We start from the raw sequence: 19,373 nt of genomic DNA, 5'->3' as shown, positions 1-19,373 counted from the left end.
GATTCCTTAATTCTCCAAACAGATTTTTTGTAGTTCTTCCAGCAATTCAAAAAATGTAGTATGTAGACTTCCGCAGTCTCTCCTTAAGCTGTATTCCTTTAGCACAGCTACAACACTTTTGCAGATAAGATGAACAATGTTATTCAACCATCAAAGAAGGGTAAAAACAGAAGTAGTTTATGGTCCAGATACCCTGAAACTGCAATTTCTTGTCATGTAATTTATGCTTCCTCCTTGGTGCTGTTTTGCCCATTCTAGGTTTAATTTCAGACACTTCCCCAAGTGGGGACAGTGAATCTTTGCAATAATGTCAGTGAAGAGAAAAACAAAAATGTTTCTATGCAAAAAAATATTACTGTATAAACTTGTCTTATGTTGTTACTGACCAATGACTGTGAAGTAATTGATTACACGTGCACATAAATATGTAAAATTGTTACTTTCATCATAAAAAGTTCAATGCACTAATAAGTAGGCTGGCAAAGCTCACTAATGCAGAGTATTTACTGCAGAATACACAAAACATTGCGACTCAACAATGTCATTCTCTGCAGGCCCACATGCAACTCCTACAAATGCGACTGCATTGTTATGGAGGAAGTTCAGTTAATGTACCATGAAGCAAATTATTATTCCTAATTGGGATTCTGCTGTTCCCAATGCCAGCGGGACTGGCATGGCTCAAAAGAACTAAGTTTTACAAGGACCTACCCTCTCCTTTCTGGTAGCGAATGAGTGTTGGGGAAGGGGAAATTACAAGAACAAATGTTGAGGGTTGAGCTGCCAGCAGATCAATGGCAGGGCATGCTCTGTACAGCCTGCTGTAGACTGATGGCTTCAAGACTTTTCTCTCCCTTCTACCCTGCTCAAGCAACCACTCAGCCCATTTAAGGAACTTTTTGGCATATTTCTCCTTCTGAGTCTTGGAAAGGGGTGTCTCCAGTTAGAGGGCATCCCTACCATGTGTGGAATACTGGGGATTAATCGTCCTTCTTGACCTTATCTGCTTAATTTAATGTAACTGTGGATAAGGGGAGTTTCAAATGGTATGGGTCTATTGTGTTTCCCTCAGTAGCTGTTGTCTTTTATCGATAAATACTTCCCCATATGTAAAATTTGTCTTGGTCTGACTGATACATTGATCTGATAAAAGTCAGGAGATACTGATATGCACATGTATAGATGGCAGTAGTATCAAACAATGGAAACTCCAGCTTGGAATACCAACAATGAGGAAAAAGATAGTTTGCTACCTACCATTAAAATGATATGTTAATTTGCAGGTAGGCACAAATAAAAGACACTTACACATAAGCTTTTTGCCACAGCCTTCATCAGAAAAAAAAGAGAAACACACACAATTCATTCACACAAGCAAATACACCCCACGTACACATGACTGGCCCGGGCTGCTGGTCATGTGTGCCTAAGGTGTGCTTGATTATGTGAATGAATGGTGTGTGTTTCTCTTTCTCTTCCTGACAAGCACTGTGGCTGAAAGCTTATGAGAGATAGAAGGGAGAAGTGTAGTTGAATCTAGATGCATGGGACATTCCATTTCAGAAATAATTGGGGATTTCAAAATTCTGAGATCCACAATGTCAAGAGTGTACTGAGAATACCAAATTTTAGGCATTACCTGTCACCCAACGATTTCTGAAATAGAATGTCCCATGCATTTGGCAAACTTTTTCATTGTGTTTGGTAAGATAAACTTTATTTTTTTCTTTCTAGTTGATGTCACCTAATGAAATGCGCCGTAATGCCTATAGGATGTATAATGCAATGACGCTAAGGGAGTTACAAAAATGGACTGACAACAGTGAAGCAATAAATACTCATTCACGGGTTGGTATTTTTTTAATTTTTTTTATCTAGAAATATATAAGTTATTCCATCACAAATGGATGCAGTGAAATTCACATTTATATCTTGTTTCAGTTAACCAAACATCACATTAGCACAGAAAAGAATTGAAAAAACATATTGCTGACGGTAAAAACCATTATCTCACCATAAACCATACAATTTATTGTACCAAGCTAACCTTTACTTGAACATTTACTGTGTACAACTGGTCAGTTTTGATCTGCAGCCATTTTCAAATGCAGATGTACATCAGTGATGTGCCTCCAATCTACATCTACATCTGAAAATGGCTGCGGACTGAAACTGGCTTATAACCCACAATAAACCTTGAAGTAAAAGTTCAACTTGTTCCAGTAAATTAAACAGTTGGGAAAAAATGGTTTTGACCTTCAGGAGTCCCACAGAGGGTGTGGAAATGAGGAAACTAATTGCAAAATAGTCATGTATTTCATGACTGTAGAAACATCATTGTTTCTCTGATCCAGTGAGATAAGCAGGAGAACTTCTGAGAAGTTTGGATAGTCAGAAAGAGGTATGGGCAGAACTGAAGTGACGAGGGTGGATTGTGAGTCATACTTGGGTACTTCAGTCAGTAAGAGCAATGCTCACAAAAGACAAAGTTCATGTTGTGAGTCCTGTTCCGACAGAATGTGCGCTATTATAACTCTCAAATTTATCATAGTGTTCCACTGTGAGTTTTGCAGAAAAGATACTGTTTTCTGATCAACTTTGCATAATGTCACAAAAAGCAGAGTTTTAGGCTAATCACAAAATTTGGCCAGTTACCTATCAACTTCAAAATTTGGAACTAATGGAGTAGACTTGTAGACGAAAACTAAACATCAGATTTCTAACTTTTCCAGCTCTGTTGTAGTTTCTTCACCAAGAGAAATGAAACAGCAACAGGCCAGATTAAAGAGAATAACATCAGGTACAGGAGGGTGAGAAATATGACTCTAAATGTAAGATCAAGACTCTGTCCATAAAAGGCCTTAAACGGCCGAACAATACCAACTGACTGCTGTGTCATCCTAAGCCAATAGGTGTCACTGGATGCACATTTGAAGGGGTATGTGGTCAGCACACTGCTCTCCCAGCCATTTTCAGTTTTCATGACCAGAGCTGCTACTTGCTTGCCAACAGTGTTCAGGAGATGAGAACAGTCACCCATCCAAGGGCTAGCCAAATCTGACACCACTTAACTTTGGTGGTAAGATTAAGAGCAACATACATTTTTAAAGAGGAGTTAGACATAAAAGTATGTTTTTTAGGATTCTGAACGTCAAATTGAAAGGGACTAACAGTGAAGTGCAGGCAACTGATATATCAAAGGTGAAAAGTAAAAATTGAAATATACCTCAGAGAGCAGATGGAAACAAAAGGTAAATAAAGCAGACACAGGAAAGGACAGAGAAAACACAGAGGAAATGGATTAAATACATATAAATCTTGAATAACAATAACAGTGTATTTATAAAAGGGGGAGGGGCAGGAAATGCTTGTTAAATGCAGAGAGAAGCTCCAGCATGCAAGCAAAAAATGGGGAAGAGTAGAAAGAAATGAAAGATACCTAAGAAGAGCAATAGGAGAAGAAATCAATGAAGTTAAGAGTAGGTAGACTGCAAGATGGAAGGACAGAAACACTGCATTAGGTTGCGGGATATGTTTAGCAAAGAAATGCTGACTGTTATATTAAAGATATTTGCCAATGAAAGTTCATTCTTTACACATAACTGGAGAAAGTTTAACAATGTAGGAAAAGATAGATGGCTAGTTACAATAAAGATGACACATAAAGTTGCAAACAGGCACAGTTAAAAAGACACTTACATGAAACTTTTGGCCACAGCCTTCATCAGAAAAAGAGAAACACACACCATTTATTCACAAAAGCAAGAACGCCTCACACACACATAATTGCCAACTCCGGCAGTTTGGGCCAGTAAGTTTGTTCTTTGAATGATCAATGCCTGTACACTGTGGCAGATCACCCTTGTACTGGTTTCACAGATTCTTCTACGATGGGTATGTTCACTGGCAGGTTTACAACAAGGCCATTCACATTGTTAGAATGAATGAGGCAGGGAAGTGTATCAACAGCTGCTGTGATTACTGATGATCTGAAGTTGACGGAATAAACTTACTTTAAGACCAACATCACAGATTTAAATGAAGCCAAATGCTGAACTAAGCCACAGTGAGCTTAAAGGAAATAGTATGACAAGTCCACAATAAATTCAAATGTAAAATTCTACATACTGATATAACAAAACATCATAATAGGTTTTAGTCTCATATAATGTGCACAAACTACTCCAGGTTGTTTATTCAGTCACTCAATAATCTTTTTAGGATAAAAATATAGGATGACACAGAGAAGGCTGTCTTTAAAAAATTGTTTCACTGAGGAAGTTTTGGTCATCATAAAAATGCTAAAAACAACAGTTATTGAGATAAGCAATTGTAGAATAGCAAATTAATGACAATTGGTCAACAGAAGCGAGAGACCTAGACTTGATGGAATACCTGCACTTTTCGATACATCAAAATCTGCATCTGTACTTTGCAAGCCACTTTCTTCTGGTGTCCTTATCACGTCTTTGCTTTCCAGTTCCATTCCTGGCTAGAAGAACTGTTGGTAAGCCTCTATATGAATTCTAATTTCTCTGATTTTCTTGAAGTTGTCATTTCATGAAATTGATGTGGGAGGAAGTATCATGTTTCCTGCCTCTTCTTGGACTATATGACCTCAGAATTTTAATAGTAATCTTCTCTGTGAGGTAGCCTCTCTTCTAGTGCCTGGTATTTGATGAACATCTCTGTAACACTCCCATGTTCACTAAATGAGGATCAGTACTCAAGAATCAGTCAAATGTGTGTGTTTTTAGCAACTTCTTTGATGGATGAGTTACATTTCCTAAGCAGTCTTCCAATAAATTTCAGTCTCGCATCTTCTGTACTTATGTACATAGGGGGTCAACTTCCTGTACTGATATAGCTGCTGATCCTCTGCAGATATTGCTGCATTTTGCATCAAGAGATATTCATGCATTTTGCTACAATATTCTGGTATTGCAGCTTGATATAAGCAAAAGCATCATCTGTAAACAACCTCATTGAGCTTTTGATGACATCCAATAGATCACTGACATATAATGCAAACAGATTGTCCAAAATAAATTGCATCCTTTCTACTGGCAGTTTATCATAGCTTCCTGGGGCAGCAAAACATTACAAAGAATTGGAAAAAGCTACAGGCCATTATCGTTTCCAAGAACTATGGTTGGACAGATGCTCATGACTTCGGGCGTATATCAATTATGACAAACTGCTTTAGACTTATGTAACGCGAATATGTATTATGACCATTTTGGAGCCAAAAAATCTCTGTAGGAATCAACATTGATCCTGCAAACAATGAACTTGCAAAACTCAGTTCCCTCTGTCTGACCTTGAGATCCAGGAAACATAAGATAGCAGAGGCCAACTTATGTCATGTTCTTTGAATCCCAGAAGGCATTCAGTACAGTTGTGCAATTATGTGGTCTTATTTTTTTGCAGCATGTTTCTAACTTGTAGAATTCTTGGATCTCTGTTTGGGTCACATTGTAATTACTCCATGATATTTTGGCAAACAGACTCATTTTCATCTTCAGGTGATCCCTGATGACTGACATTAGGGACTTTGAAGTCTGCAATGAGACTTTGCTGAAATACCATAGAGAAATTAGGATGAGACATAGATGGACACCTGAGAATTATACAAGATAGTTGTGCAGTGTTGTCAGTTGAACTAAATATGAGCTTACAGTCTATTGTGCTAACATTGCTACAGGATTCAGGACTTAATATCATATATGATTGAACACTAATGATTTACTTTCAGATATAAAGATGAGTTGATGATTCCATTTTATGCACGGTATTTTGACAACTGACCCAGTTATCTTCTTCAAGTGCTGCTGGCAGGGTTAATATGTGTACTCGCTGTCTGGACTCCATCAAAGATAATCTAGGCCTCTGAAATCCAGGTGTATATTGTATTTCAAGTGACAGGAATGTCTTGTGGGGCACATTATTATAACAGTCATGGAGGACAAAAGGAACTTCAGGAACACACTGGACTAAAACAACCATGCTAATTAGCTGCCGCTGACCACTGCCTCAAGTATAATAACAAAACAAAGTACAGTGAGACCAGTACCATGGTGCACATGTCAAGTTTCTAGGACAGTATAATTAAGTAGTTGATTGAAATAAACATTTAAGAAACCTATGAGGGTGAAAGAAATATAAACCAGATTCATTTTTATCTCATTTTATTTTATTTTTTAATTTCGCCTTTGGAAAAATTCATCCACACAAACTTATTTTTTCTATTCAGTTTCCTGAATGGGAAATGTATTTTTCTTAGCAGAAAGGCAGTTTCTTGATATCATTTTCATATAATGAACATGCCTGTGACACCAGCCAGATGCACACGAACCGTTCAACAGCACCATCTTCATCAAATCTGTGGGTGGCCTCCAATGGCTTCCTTTAAGAGGTCCAGACAAATGAAAATCACAGGGCTATAAGTCTGGACTGTAGAAAGGATGTTATAATTCTTGCTTTTTTTTGTTGAGTTCAGGCAACTTTGTGGGGTCAAGCATTGTCATAAAGCGCAATCATAGACTGGAAATGTGTGCCTTTTCTGATATGTGGAAGTTTTGTTTGGTCCAAAAGTTGGCAGTAGTGTGCAGTATTCAGAGTATGACATTTGTGAAGAGAATCAATGAGAAAAACTCCTCCAAAATCAAGACAGGCTATTGCAAGAACCTTCCTGCAGAGAGATGGTTTTTGGCATTAACAGGTGCAGATTCGTCCTTTTGTGCCATTCTGTGCTCCCTTTTTTTCAGTTCTGGGATGTAATGGTGCACCTATGTTTCATCGCAGGTAATAATCCAGGGCAAGAACTGTTCTGCTTCAGTTTGGTAGTGTGTTAGTAGCCATTTGCACTCTCTAAGAGAATGAAATTTCTGCTCTGTAGTGAGAAGACAAGGCACCCACTTGCGGATGCTTTCCGAAATCCAAGGTTTTCAATAAAGATCATATGAAGAGTACCATAGCTTATGCCAACCTTAGTAATAATTTCGTCAATTGTTATTTTGGCAGTCACCTTCAATAAGCTGACTAACAAGTGAATATTCTCCTCAGTGATGCTGGTCTTCGAATGACAACAGTGAGCTTTCTCAACTGTTTCTTGTCCTCATAAAAACTGTTTGAGTGATTTCTAGGATGTTGTCCCTGAACTGTGCTGCAAGTATTTTCAAAATTTCAGATGATTTCACACCCTCTGTTGTGGGAGATTCCATTACAATGTGTTCTACAACAGATAGCAGTATATCTTGCTCTGACATTGTGATTCTGACTAAAAAAAATGGTACATCACTCTACCTATGGAGAACAATCACTAGAAAAAAAGCAACAATTAGCTTAGATTGTGCTGCTCTCCATTTACAAACAGGCATGTAAAACAATAATTCGAGCTTGTGTTTGATTCACCATTGTACTAAACCAGAGCAGGAGTTTCAAGTTAGGGAAGGCTTAGGATATGGCACTCAATTTATTAAGTTCTCATCTGCCCATCTCATCTATTAGAGGAGAAAAACACCAAGAGAATTTGATTTTCAATGGGTAACAGTGAGGACTCTGAGAAATAAATCAAGTTCAAAGGATGTGGTGCATGCTAGGAGTCAAACCCAGCTATAAACAGCATGCAGCACCAACAACAGTTTAAAGTCTGGCTGGAGTGTAGGAAGTGAATACGTGTAGTAACACTGCCCACAGCATCTAAAGAAGACAACTGGGTAGGTCTTCAAAATATTGTGTGGCAAAATGGAATTGACAACTTGGCTGTATGCTGAGAGGTGCATCAATAATGAACTATGCTGAGAACACTTGAGAATGGGTCATTGTTAACAGGGAAAAACTGTCAGATGTGAAAGTAGCTTTAGGTATACCTGAGGGAGTGTTATAAGTCTGTTGCAGTTTACAATATGTATAAACACTCCATTATTGTTTGATTATACAATTTGTAGTGATGCACTGGAAACAGTCACAACCATTAACTGTCTCAGAGTATGTGTCCAGGGCAACCTACAGTGGAACAGCTATGTAAAGCTAGCTCTAGGGTAGGCATATGCCAGGCTGAGATTCATTGGAAGACTCCGAAGAGAATGTAATTCATCCTTAAAGCAAGCAACTTACAAAACCTTTGTTTGGTTGTTTTTGAGTATTGTTCACAAGTCTGGGACCCTTATCATTTGGAACTAGTGAAAGAGATTGAGAAGATCTAAAAAAGCACTGTTTTACTGTTAAAGTTCCAAGAAATTACGTTTCTAAAGACACAAGCAATATTTCTTTCCAACATGTACTTGTATACCATAAAATGATCATGATGTTAAAATTGGATAAATTCAAGCTGATACAGAGGCTCACTGTTAGCCATTCTTCCTGCATGCCATTCATAAATGAAATATTAAAGGAAGAGGAATGATGTTTGAAGTACCCATTGCACCACATGATAATGAGACTTGTGGAGTACAGATGTAAATGTGCCTGTTGGTATGGGAATGATTTTACATCTGGCTATTTTCAGTCACTTTTCAGCATATGACTTATATGATTGGCAAAATGCCTGAGTCACAGATCTCAGTGTAAGACTGTACTATGTACATATTTCTCTTGTTTTCTTCTGCCTTCCTTTTACTCATTTCCCTTCCATAGTTTCATTTTGCTCATTTAAAATTATGCGCTGTCGGTCTTCTGCTTTCTATCAGTGTCTGCATTTATTTGTGTTGATTTACTTAATTATTTCATATACTTGTACTTTTCTTTCTCCAATCTCCATCACCCAAACATTCAGATCTTTATTCTTTCTTTTGTCAGGTTTCAGTGGCTTTTACATTTGAGATTTTTTTTCAAGCCCTGTATTTCATATTTATACTAAACATAGCTGCAACTGAGTGTTAATAATCAGTAATTATGGAATTTTTGATTACTTTCTGCACCATATCTAATTCACAGTTTGGAGTGTCCTGTTCTATTCCAGAATAAATGCACATTATTACTTTCTTTTTTTCTGTTTTCACTGTTCTTGAGATTTTGTGTGTTTTCCTTATATGTATTCTTTCAATCCTGCTCTTGTTGTTTGAATTTCAGCATATGGTTGACAAGGCATAATGTGCACATTCATCTCTTAACTTCTATATTTTGGATGGATGGGATCCAATTTATATGAAAATGTCTGTGTTTCTTGTAAACTGTAAATATAAAAGTTAATTGTCACTGTGTATTGGAAAGGATTTCAAATTTGGTTCATGCTTTTAGTCAAGATTCCTCATGGTTCCAGATCCAGTGGTTGCAGCTCATGGAAGATTTATTTGATGACATTGATGTGAAGATAGGTTATGATGAGACAGTTGTGGTTAAGGAGATGGACTATTTATTCAAGCTAGTGGAACTTCTTGATAACACACCTGTAAGGGTGATTGGTGAGTAAATGTTGTCACAACACTCATGATCTATGAGTGGTAGTCAAATGAAAATCGAACACCTACCACAATGGAACCATGGAATGGTTCTATTCAACACACGTTGAAACATTTATCCCACTATGAGATGAGATGATCAATTCCTGTTTCATAGAATGCAGTTAGCTGCTGATGGATCCACAACCACTCACACTCTTGCAGCACCTCGTCTGACTGGAACCGACATCCATGCATATCTTTCTTCAGTGGTAACAGTATTGAAATGTAACAACAATGGGGACACCTGCCATTTGAACTGTGTGTTATGACATGCCATGAAGTCAAAACTCCCAGGAATGCTGTCACATGGAATCATCCTGCTGCATGATAATTCCCGCCTGTATGCTGCCATTTGGATGAAGCTATGCTTCAGCAATTTGGTTGCGGAACACTGCAACATCCTCCATACAAATTGATATCTTTCACCACGTGGTTTGCACATCTTCATTGACTTCAAGAAAGACAAGCATGGATGTCTGTTTCAGTCACATGAGGAGGTGGGTACAGTTTTGGATCCATAAGGGGCCAACTCTATTCTAAGAAATAGGAATTATCATCTCATTTCCCAAAGGGATAAATGTCTTAATGTGTGTGGTGATTATTTTTTAGTGGAACCAGTCCATTCCATTGTGACAGGTGTTCAGTTTCCATTTGACTGCCCCTTATACTGTATATTAACTGTAAGACATATATTATTATTATTATTATTATTATTATTACTACTAATCAGTCAAAATTTCTATGTAGTATGACTTTGCCGGCATCACTTGTTTGCAGCATATCCCATAATATTAATCTCATTAACTTTTACCAAATAAATGGGAAAATATTCATGAAACATCTTAGATCACTTTTCATTCAAAGATGAGTCTCTGTCTTATCTCAGGATCACTGCTTTTATGTCTACTTGCTAAAAGAGAGGGAACAGTTGTGAAGGGTGTTTCCATAAAATTTCCAATATCACAAGGGAGGCCACACTTTTTAATGGTGTTAATATGATATTAGAAATTTCTATGTGTAATACAAATAATGGAAGGAGTATTTAATGATAACCATGCACCTCATAGTTGAGGCACTGAACAGCTGAAAGATGCATAAACAAGATTAGAAATGATAGTTTAGGCTATTTTGGTGAAACAGCTGGTTTATACACGTTTTTGGGATGGTACCATAGTTGTCATTGTGTATTTACACAATATTTCAAGTGATTCCTGAATTGTCATTGTCAGCTGTTTAGTGCAGATTTTGTTGCTAATGTGTAACTGTTGAACAAAGATGTGAAAAACACAAGTTTTACACCCACTCAAGCAGTAAACAAAACACTCCACCTGTGAACAGGGATGAAATATGAAGATACCAGCATTGTAGCAGAGGCAACAAATTTTTGACACAGTGTAATAGAGATGGAAATATAAATTAATGGGATGAATAATTTTATCAATATGGACAGAGGCATTGGTTGATGTTAAGAGTGGGATCTGGTATTCAGTTTCTTTAAATAGTGTCATAAAGCATCTCAGTAATCTCTCTCTGGTCATAGATGAGTACCTATTAAGACATTTTTAGTAAAAGGTGTTGTCTGATAGAATTCTTGTTACTTATAAGTTTTCACTTATTTGCATATGCTTTCCATTGGTTTTGAATTTCCATAGACTATCCTGTTAGTTACCTGTACTGGGAAACAATCACAAAGGGTAATGTGCAGTGTGTACCATTCACAGTTTGTCTGGAGTCTAAACAGTGAGCAACAAAATCTTAGCTCAGCACCTGATGAGGACAATGAAGGAAGTTTTTGAAATATTGTGCAAAGAGATATGTCAGCTGCAAACTTAAAAGCTTGTAAATCAGGATTGAAAATGTTGCTGAGTTTTGAACAATATCTTCCTTCAGAAATAGCTATTGTATCATGTAGTGTGGGGGAGAGGAGAACGGAGTTAGGGAAGGGTTGGGGGGTGGGGGAGGGGAATGCAGGCATGGACAACTGAAGAAAGGGGAAATGGATAGGAACATGGCTCCAGTGAGCTCACCTTGGCACATGCATGGTCAAGATCAAGTATTGCATTATCTAGTGCAGCTCACAGACTCTTTTTACGATTTTACATCATTCACTGACAAATATTCTGTTTCATATTTCTGCACATTGCTCCTCCATTTTGTGGGTCATCTCAAATCTTGTCACCCTGTTGGTGAGTATCAGAAAGCTTTCAATGATGGAATCCCTGATGGAGTTCTCATTAGAGGCCATTTATTTTTGTTGACACACTTTCACATTTTCTGGAAGACTGTTTGTAAATCCAAGTGATTTCCATGTGTTGACACTTTGAGTTTTGTCTTTTAAATGTACATCTAGCACATATTACAGAAACATCAGCTCTACTTCTTCAGGTTTTCTTTCGAATTTTTGCTCAGAACTTATATTTCACTGACTTATAGGATTACAGGATACCAAATTGGTTATGCTTAATCTTAATTCTTTCCTTGTAGTTTGTCCCAAATATATTTTTGAGCATACATCTACCATATTAATAACAATATGAAGTACACACACACACACACACACACACACACACACACACACACACAGCCACCGTCATTTTTGTGTGCTGTGGGACCCTCCTCTATGTGACGAGCAGTTGTATTTTTATGTGTTTTTCTCTAAATCTGTGCAGTTCGAGTAAGTTGATATTTCACATTCCAAATATTATTTCCTCTTATTATTTGATTATGTAAAAAAATTTAATTCTTTAATTGTATTTGCCTATTTTTAACATGACTTATATTTTATTCACTAGAATTGTACATTTACAACACTCTGTTTATGTTTGATGCATTTTCTGGCATACGGGCTTTTATCAGCCAACAATAGTTGATCATAAGGAAACTGGTTACTTAGAAAATTCTAGCACGGCATTGGTGGAAGAATCAGTCAGTTTTTTTGATTTCACTGTTTTTATTTTCTGTTGTAGTTGTGTTCACACTCAAATTTATTGATGAATACTGTTGAATGAAATGTTCATTTTTAAACCATTACCTGAGGTTTAATCATGTGAATAGTTATAAGTAATTTAATAAAACACCTAATATTTATACAACTCATATATTTAGCTTACGTGCTGGTTTGCACTTAGCAATCTGACAACAGTCTTTTCTGGTCTATTAATAACTCTGGGCTTATTCATATGAATAAGACTCAGATAATAGTTTGAGAATAAACATTGCATTCGTAACTAATCACCAATAATAACTTTCACTGTTGAGAAGCAAACACCTGTCATCTGTTTAATGTATATCAGGGTATCTCACTTTGTCATAACTGAGCAGTAAGATTAATATGTCACTATGTGATAGCCTGTCGTTTACAATAGGTAATATAGATACATAACATACATTCATTCTTTTGCAGCTAATTACCTGAACTGGCGACTGGTGAAGACAGTCAGCAGGGACACAACACAGAAAATGCGTGAGCTTGCTTTTCTGTTCGAAAAAGTTCTCAGTGGAACAAAAGAAGATCAGCCAAGGTAAAAGCTAATTTTTGTTTTATATCATAATATTAAAGTAAATTTCAGTGTCAGTTTTTTTATTCTGGTGATATAATATAAGCATCTCTCAGATTAATTGACATTAGACTTGTAAACATTTGACCTTTATTTACTTATAGAATTTCCTAGAAAAAGGGACTGTATGCTATCATGAGGTGTGGATAAATAATGAGCTGCAAATAAGTAAGTTCATAAGTATTCTGTTGAAGGTTTTGAACTAAAGCTTGGCTTTGAGAGAGAGGACTGATTTTGATGATGGGTACAAGTGTGAGCAGTTTCACTGTCGAATCTTGATACTGTGAGGCACAAAATCTTGATTCTTTCACTGATTTGTAGTTCTTAATGTTTCCAGCTCTTTATTCATCACAGAAATTAATGACATCTTAAAGTTTCCTATCGTAGAAGAATGTGTAACAACAGGAGTAAAGGTCAAAGTCAAAGTAGTCACATACTCAAGGAAATGAGCATAGGGGGCCAGACACAGGACTCCTACATCACCATTCTAGGCAAGGTCCTAGCAGAGATGCCTTTGCCTTCCTCCGACAAGTTATGAAGTGTAGGAGTGTATCTGTGTCACGTGGATGAGAGTGATGAATGCAGTGTTGAGCAGATGTTGTTGTGGGTGATGGGAAGGGAAGGAAGAGGGTAAAATCTCCACTGGTCTCCCAGGATTTTACACTGCACACCTTCTGTTTTTATCTGCTGTTTCAAGCTAAGTGTATTGTTGTTCTTAGTGTGTATATAACTTTACACAGCTGTCTACATAATTGGTATTATTAAAGTAGGTATAGTGTGAAAATTAAAGTCAACCAGAATTTACATTACAGAATCCACATATTATGATAAATTATAGAAGGAGTCACTAATTAGGTAACCTTTTACTTTTTTTTCAATTATCTGGGGATTTAAAATTTCCCACCTGATGTCTTGCATTTGAATATAAAACTTCATTTTGAAGCTTAGGCATGTCTGCATGGGAATTATTTTTTCTTCTAATATAGTGGTTGTGAATTTCACTGTTGATTATAAATTCAGTCTTATCATTAACCACCCTAAATATCATTATGGATTACATGTATCGGCACATAAGTGTAAGAATCTCAATATCACTGAAGAGGCTTTTGCAATCTCATCCACAGGGCAACACTGTGAGAGATATTTTTAAGCAATATGGGAAAAGAACAGTTCTTTAGTTAACTTATCCACATGTGTGTGCGACCTTAGTTATTCATCTGAGAAAACTTGTGCTATTTAAGTGAAAACAAAAGGCAGGACAACATCAGTTATGAAAAGTTTCCCTTTCATCACAGTTCATTCAGGTTTGTTCACATGATGGGGAGATAGCAGTATTTGTGACAATGAAGCATTTACTTATCAGCAAGTGATGTAGAAACATCTAAAACAGGGCAGAACACACAGAAATTAAAAATTATATCAAAGGAAAATTTTAGTACTTTCAATATTTCAGCCCAGTCAGCAATCATGAGAATCTGAAATATAAGAAACTATCAGCCTGGATTGCACAATCAAGGCTGATAGTTTCTTATATAAAAGGAGAATTTGACTGAGAACACTAATAAATTATGAGACAGGCTAGTTGGCCAGCATTTACCTTCAAGAAACAAAATGTTTAGCATTTCTGATAGACACATATAAAAGCAATGGCATTATTCTAACTTTTGGAGTGAGTAGTTCTTTCCTTGGTGAGGAGAGGGGATTGTTACAGAAAAGGTTAAAAAGGAAAGCCAGTCACTCAGACTTCAGGGTGAGGGGGACCCACCTGTAGTTTTGAGCTTGCAGCTGGTCATTGTTCACTACACTCTATAATATTTTGACTGGGCACCTGCCAGTCATCTTCAGGTAAGCCATTGAAGACTGAAAAACACTTCCCTCATCTTGCAATTGAAAGTGTTTTAAGCACACTGATAATTTGTGACAGGTGATGACAACTCAAAGATAATACAAATCGGTATGAGTGGGTAAATCACAGTAAATACACCAATAATGTACTGTGTATGAATTTTCAGTATCCTCCTTGATATTTGATAATAACCATATGAATTCTAACCCTTCAATAATTTAATTTCTGCTCCAATTGCCTATCCATTAGCAAGAGCAGATATTGCCAGCAGGGGAAGCAATGTTAAAACAAAGTTTTCAAAAGCAGCCACAGGTCACACTTAATATTTTTTGTTTACAGGTTTCACTCTTCAAATGAACAAGAGCATCATCAGAATATATACAGTAAAACACACAAATTGAGGGAATACAGAGAACTTACATCAGTGTTACAAGAAGTACACATTCTATTTTAAGTATAGAGACTTATGTTTAAAGTTGGCCGACAGCACTAAAGATTGCATTTAATGTTGGATGACAGCAGTAAAGATTAAACTGGCTGTGCTATAGTACCTAAACTTACTTTTAAAGTACAGTAGGAAATGATGACATTGACAGCACCAAAGATTAAATTGACTGAACAACAGTAGCCTAATTGTGACAGTTGTAGTACAGAGTATCCAAAGATAATTTACTATTAGAGGATACACAATTTACATTTTAATCATCTCCTTTATGGGTGTGTGTATAGACATCTCATATCTGAAAATATCTGCTTATCTCTCAACATACATCTGTAAAAATTACAATATCTTTCAAAATACATTATAAAAAATACAAACTTAAAAAAGTATTTTTCAAATATCCACTCAAAATTACCATTTTCAAAATATTTATGTTATGATAATATGGCAGGTATTATATTTTGGTTGCTTATCTACAGCATTTCATCAAAATATAATACCTGCCACATTATGTTAACAGACATATTTTTAAAAATGATAATTGTCAGTGCATATTTCCAAAGCTTTTTTAAATATGTATTTTTTATAATGTATTTTCAAAGATATTGTAATTTTTGCAGATGTATTTGAATGATAAGCAGATATGTACAGATATTGATTTGTTGATTCATCCTATAAATCTTTCCAGATTGTAGGATACAGAAAACACACACGCACACAAGACTACAGTAATTAAAATAATGAATTTTAGCTTTATCCGCACAGGTTCTTGCACTAGATGCGCTGTCTTGTTTCAAGTTATTTTGTATCTTAAATGATCTAGAAATTTTTACTGAATAGAAGCAATGATCCAATAAAAATGCCCTTAGGGTTTTACAAAAGAGAAAGAATGATGATATGTCTTTTACTTTATGCAGAAGACTTTTGTAAATTTGTGTAGCGTGGCTTACTGTGGAGGTTTTATAGGCTGATGTCCTTATTGACTGGACATGAAACTTTTCCTTTTGTCTTGTATCATGTTCATGGATATTAAAATTTTCATTTATGTATTTTAAATTCTTTCTAATACATTTACAGATTCCTAGTATATACATACAGGGAAGAGGAAGAATTGATTATTTTTGAAAGAGGGGTTTGCAAGAATCTGTTTGTCAAGCATGTTGCATTGCTCTTAATGGTTCTTTTTTGAGTTAAGAAGATGACTGAACTAGGTGGTGTATTACCCCAGAATATAATTCTGTACAGTAGGATGCTGTGGAAGTGGGCAAAGTAGGCAGTTCGGACAGTGCTATAACTTGCATTGACAGAGAGGAAATGCAAACTGTAACATATTTTATTTTGTGTTCCATTAATTTTTTTATGTGTGTGCCATTTGAACTTATTTTGAAGCCATAGGCCTAAAAACTTTGTTTCTGGATAAGATGAAATTTTGTTGGAGTTTATTGTCACACTGATGCAGCATGCATCACCTTTTAAACAGAAATTTTGAATTTTTTTTTTTTTTTATCATAAGTTTATTCCCCTCAAACCATCTATTTAGCTGTTCTGTAGTCTTATTAACAGTTGTCTGTTGCTGACATGGGGTATTTCCTGTATTTAGGATGCTTGTGTCATCTGCAAAAAAAGTGTTTGTTTGTGACTCAATGTTCAGGTCTAGATCGTTTATATACAGGAGAAAGGGGATTGGCCCAAGAATGGATCCCTGAGGGACTCCTTTATTTAGAACTTCTGCATCTGAGAACCATGTCCTGGTGTTTTCCTTTAGTTCTTGTTTTATTTGTATGTTTTGTTTCCTGTTTGTCAAGTAAAAAAGTGAACCATTTTAGTGCAGTGCCTCTAATACCATACACTTGGAACTTCTCCAACAGTATGTTGTGGTCCAGTATGTCAAAGGCTTTACTTAAGTCTAAAAAAATGCCAGTGGCTCTTTGTTTTTTGTCAATTGCTTGCAGGGCATTTTCTATAAAATCATAGACTACACTGGTTGTTGATTTATTTTTCCTGAATCCATGCTGAGAATCAGTGAGAATTTGTTTTTCCTCTTAGAATTTCATTAACCTATTATACTTTACTTTTTCTACAATTTTACTAAAGCTGGTCTATAGTTTTCTACATTTGTTTTCTCTCCTTTCTTATGGATAGGGACCACTTTAGCAATTTTTAAACTGTATGGAAATGTGCCTGTCAGAAAAGATGAATTTACTATATCTGCAAGAGGAAGTGAAATGGTTTAATGCATTGCTTTATGATGTAATCAGGAATACCATTAAACCCTGATGACATTTTCGTATGAGCTGATGCAGCACTGATGATTTCATCTGGGGTTGTTCCATCAATGTAGATCGAAGAGGAACATGTGTGCACTTTTTTTTTTTTAGTATCTGTTTTGTCACTGACAATCATGGTTAAGAGTGATATTTTCCATTTTATGGGGCACTTTATTTGCTTCCTTCTTTATGATTTTCCACACTGCTTGGCTTTTATTTGCTGATTCTGTTATGAACATAGCACTGGCCTTTTTTTCCTGTCATGTCACTCATCTGTAGATTTGAATGTATGTAACTGTTTAGAAGAGGGGTAAGCTATTGTTTTTCCTGTATTTCAGTAATTCTCTTTCCCTTGCATTTGGTATTTTGATCCTGTAGTTATCCATAGCTTTGCTTTTTTAGTTGTGCCTCTTATTTCTTGTGTGTTGAGGGGAATGCAATTTCAAAGTAATCAATGAAGATACTAGAGAATTTCTCAAACTTTTTGCTGGTGTCATCTATTTGCAACACTTCTTCCCACCTTTCTCCTGATAACACGGAGTTGAATGTTTCTATATTGTGTGTATTAAACTGTCTTGCTGTTATAGTTCTTTTATAGTTCTGGCTGGGCAGTAAGTGACTTTGAATGGTGACAACTTAAGCTTTGCGATCATTAAGGCTTGTACTTATACATTTTGCACTACAATTTATATTCACAAATATCTGATCCAAGGCAGTAGAGTAGTTTTTGTGATTCTTGTTGGGGTTGTTATAATCTGTTTTAAGTTGAAAGTATCTGTGAGGTTGAGCATGAGTTCTTTTCTTTTGCTGGTTCCAAGAAAATCAGTGTTCAATTCCCCACAAAGCACTATTGATTTTTTGTTTAGTACATATTCAAGCTTATTTAGAAATGAGTCAAAATTTCCATCTGGGGAGCAATAAATACATACTACAATTGTATTTGCCTCACTGACTTCAAAGAGTGCCAGCTCAAAGTCTCTTTCTGCACTGAGATGTTGAAACTTATTGACTGATTTATATTTTAGCCCATACTTGATGAAAATTGTGGTACCCTCAATTTTATAGCTGTTTCTACAGAAATAATTCGCTAGTGTGAATCCTGGTATAGAACAAAAGTCAATTTGATAATTATTTAGCCAGTGTTCTGTAATGCACAGAACATTAATAATGTTAAGTTCTGTATTTAGAATTATCTCTACTTCTAAAACTTTGTTTGTTATTTTGATGGCAAACAGGAATTTGTTTGTTGCTGTAATTTATTTGATTACCAGTACTGGGATTTAGATTAACATTTGAGACTCCTAAGGGCATTTTTATTATATCACTGACCTCATTCATGCTTGGTAAGGATGTGTCCATTAAAAATCATCTGTGTGGGAGCCTGGAGTCTTCTTCTGCATTGATGGAGTCTGCTTCTTTTCTTTCAATGTGCTGTGCACCACTTCTGCATAACAGGGAGATGATTGCTGTTTTGACGAACAGAGAAGATGTGATGATTTATCTGTTTTCTTTGATGCTGTATGTCTTATCTCCGATTTCTTGACAAAACATATGTTTATTTTTTCCACAACAAGCTGCTTCCCTAGCCCATTTAAGTGTAGTCCATGTCTAGTGTGGAATCTATGTCCTATATCACTCAGATCAATGGCTTCTACGTTTTCATATTGTGTGCATATTTTCAAGAGTAACATGTTTGTAGCACTTATCTCTCTGTTTACACAGGACCATGGTGGCAGGTCATATCAGTATGGAATAATCATTAACAGGACATTTACATGAATCAAGTGTCCTAAAAACTTCTTTAATTCATCAGTAGCT

General features: G+C 36.1%; 1 protein-coding gene across 1 annotated transcript in view; it reads left to right on the top strand.

The window, feature by feature from the left end:
* LOC126253386 (neprilysin-4-like) overlaps window positions 1-19,373 on the top strand; it is a 163,266-nt gene that overhangs the window by 68,887 nt on the left and 75,006 nt on the right. The window contains exons 8-10 of the mRNA XM_049954680.1: window positions 1,735-1,848; window positions 9,263-9,404; window positions 12,847-12,964. Coding sequence (XP_049810637.1) covers window positions 1,735-1,848; window positions 9,263-9,404; window positions 12,847-12,964 — 374 coding nt within the window. The remainder of the gene's footprint in view (window positions 1-1,734; window positions 1,849-9,262; window positions 9,405-12,846; window positions 12,965-19,373) is intronic.

Source organism: Schistocerca nitens, chromosome 4, assembly GCF_023898315.1.
Source record: "Schistocerca nitens isolate TAMUIC-IGC-003100 chromosome 4, iqSchNite1.1, whole genome shotgun sequence".
Taxonomy (NCBI): Eukaryota; Metazoa; Arthropoda; class Insecta; order Orthoptera; family Acrididae; genus Schistocerca; species Schistocerca nitens.
Note: the sequence above shows the minus strand (reverse complement) of the source record. Positions and strands in the feature narration are given on the sequence as shown.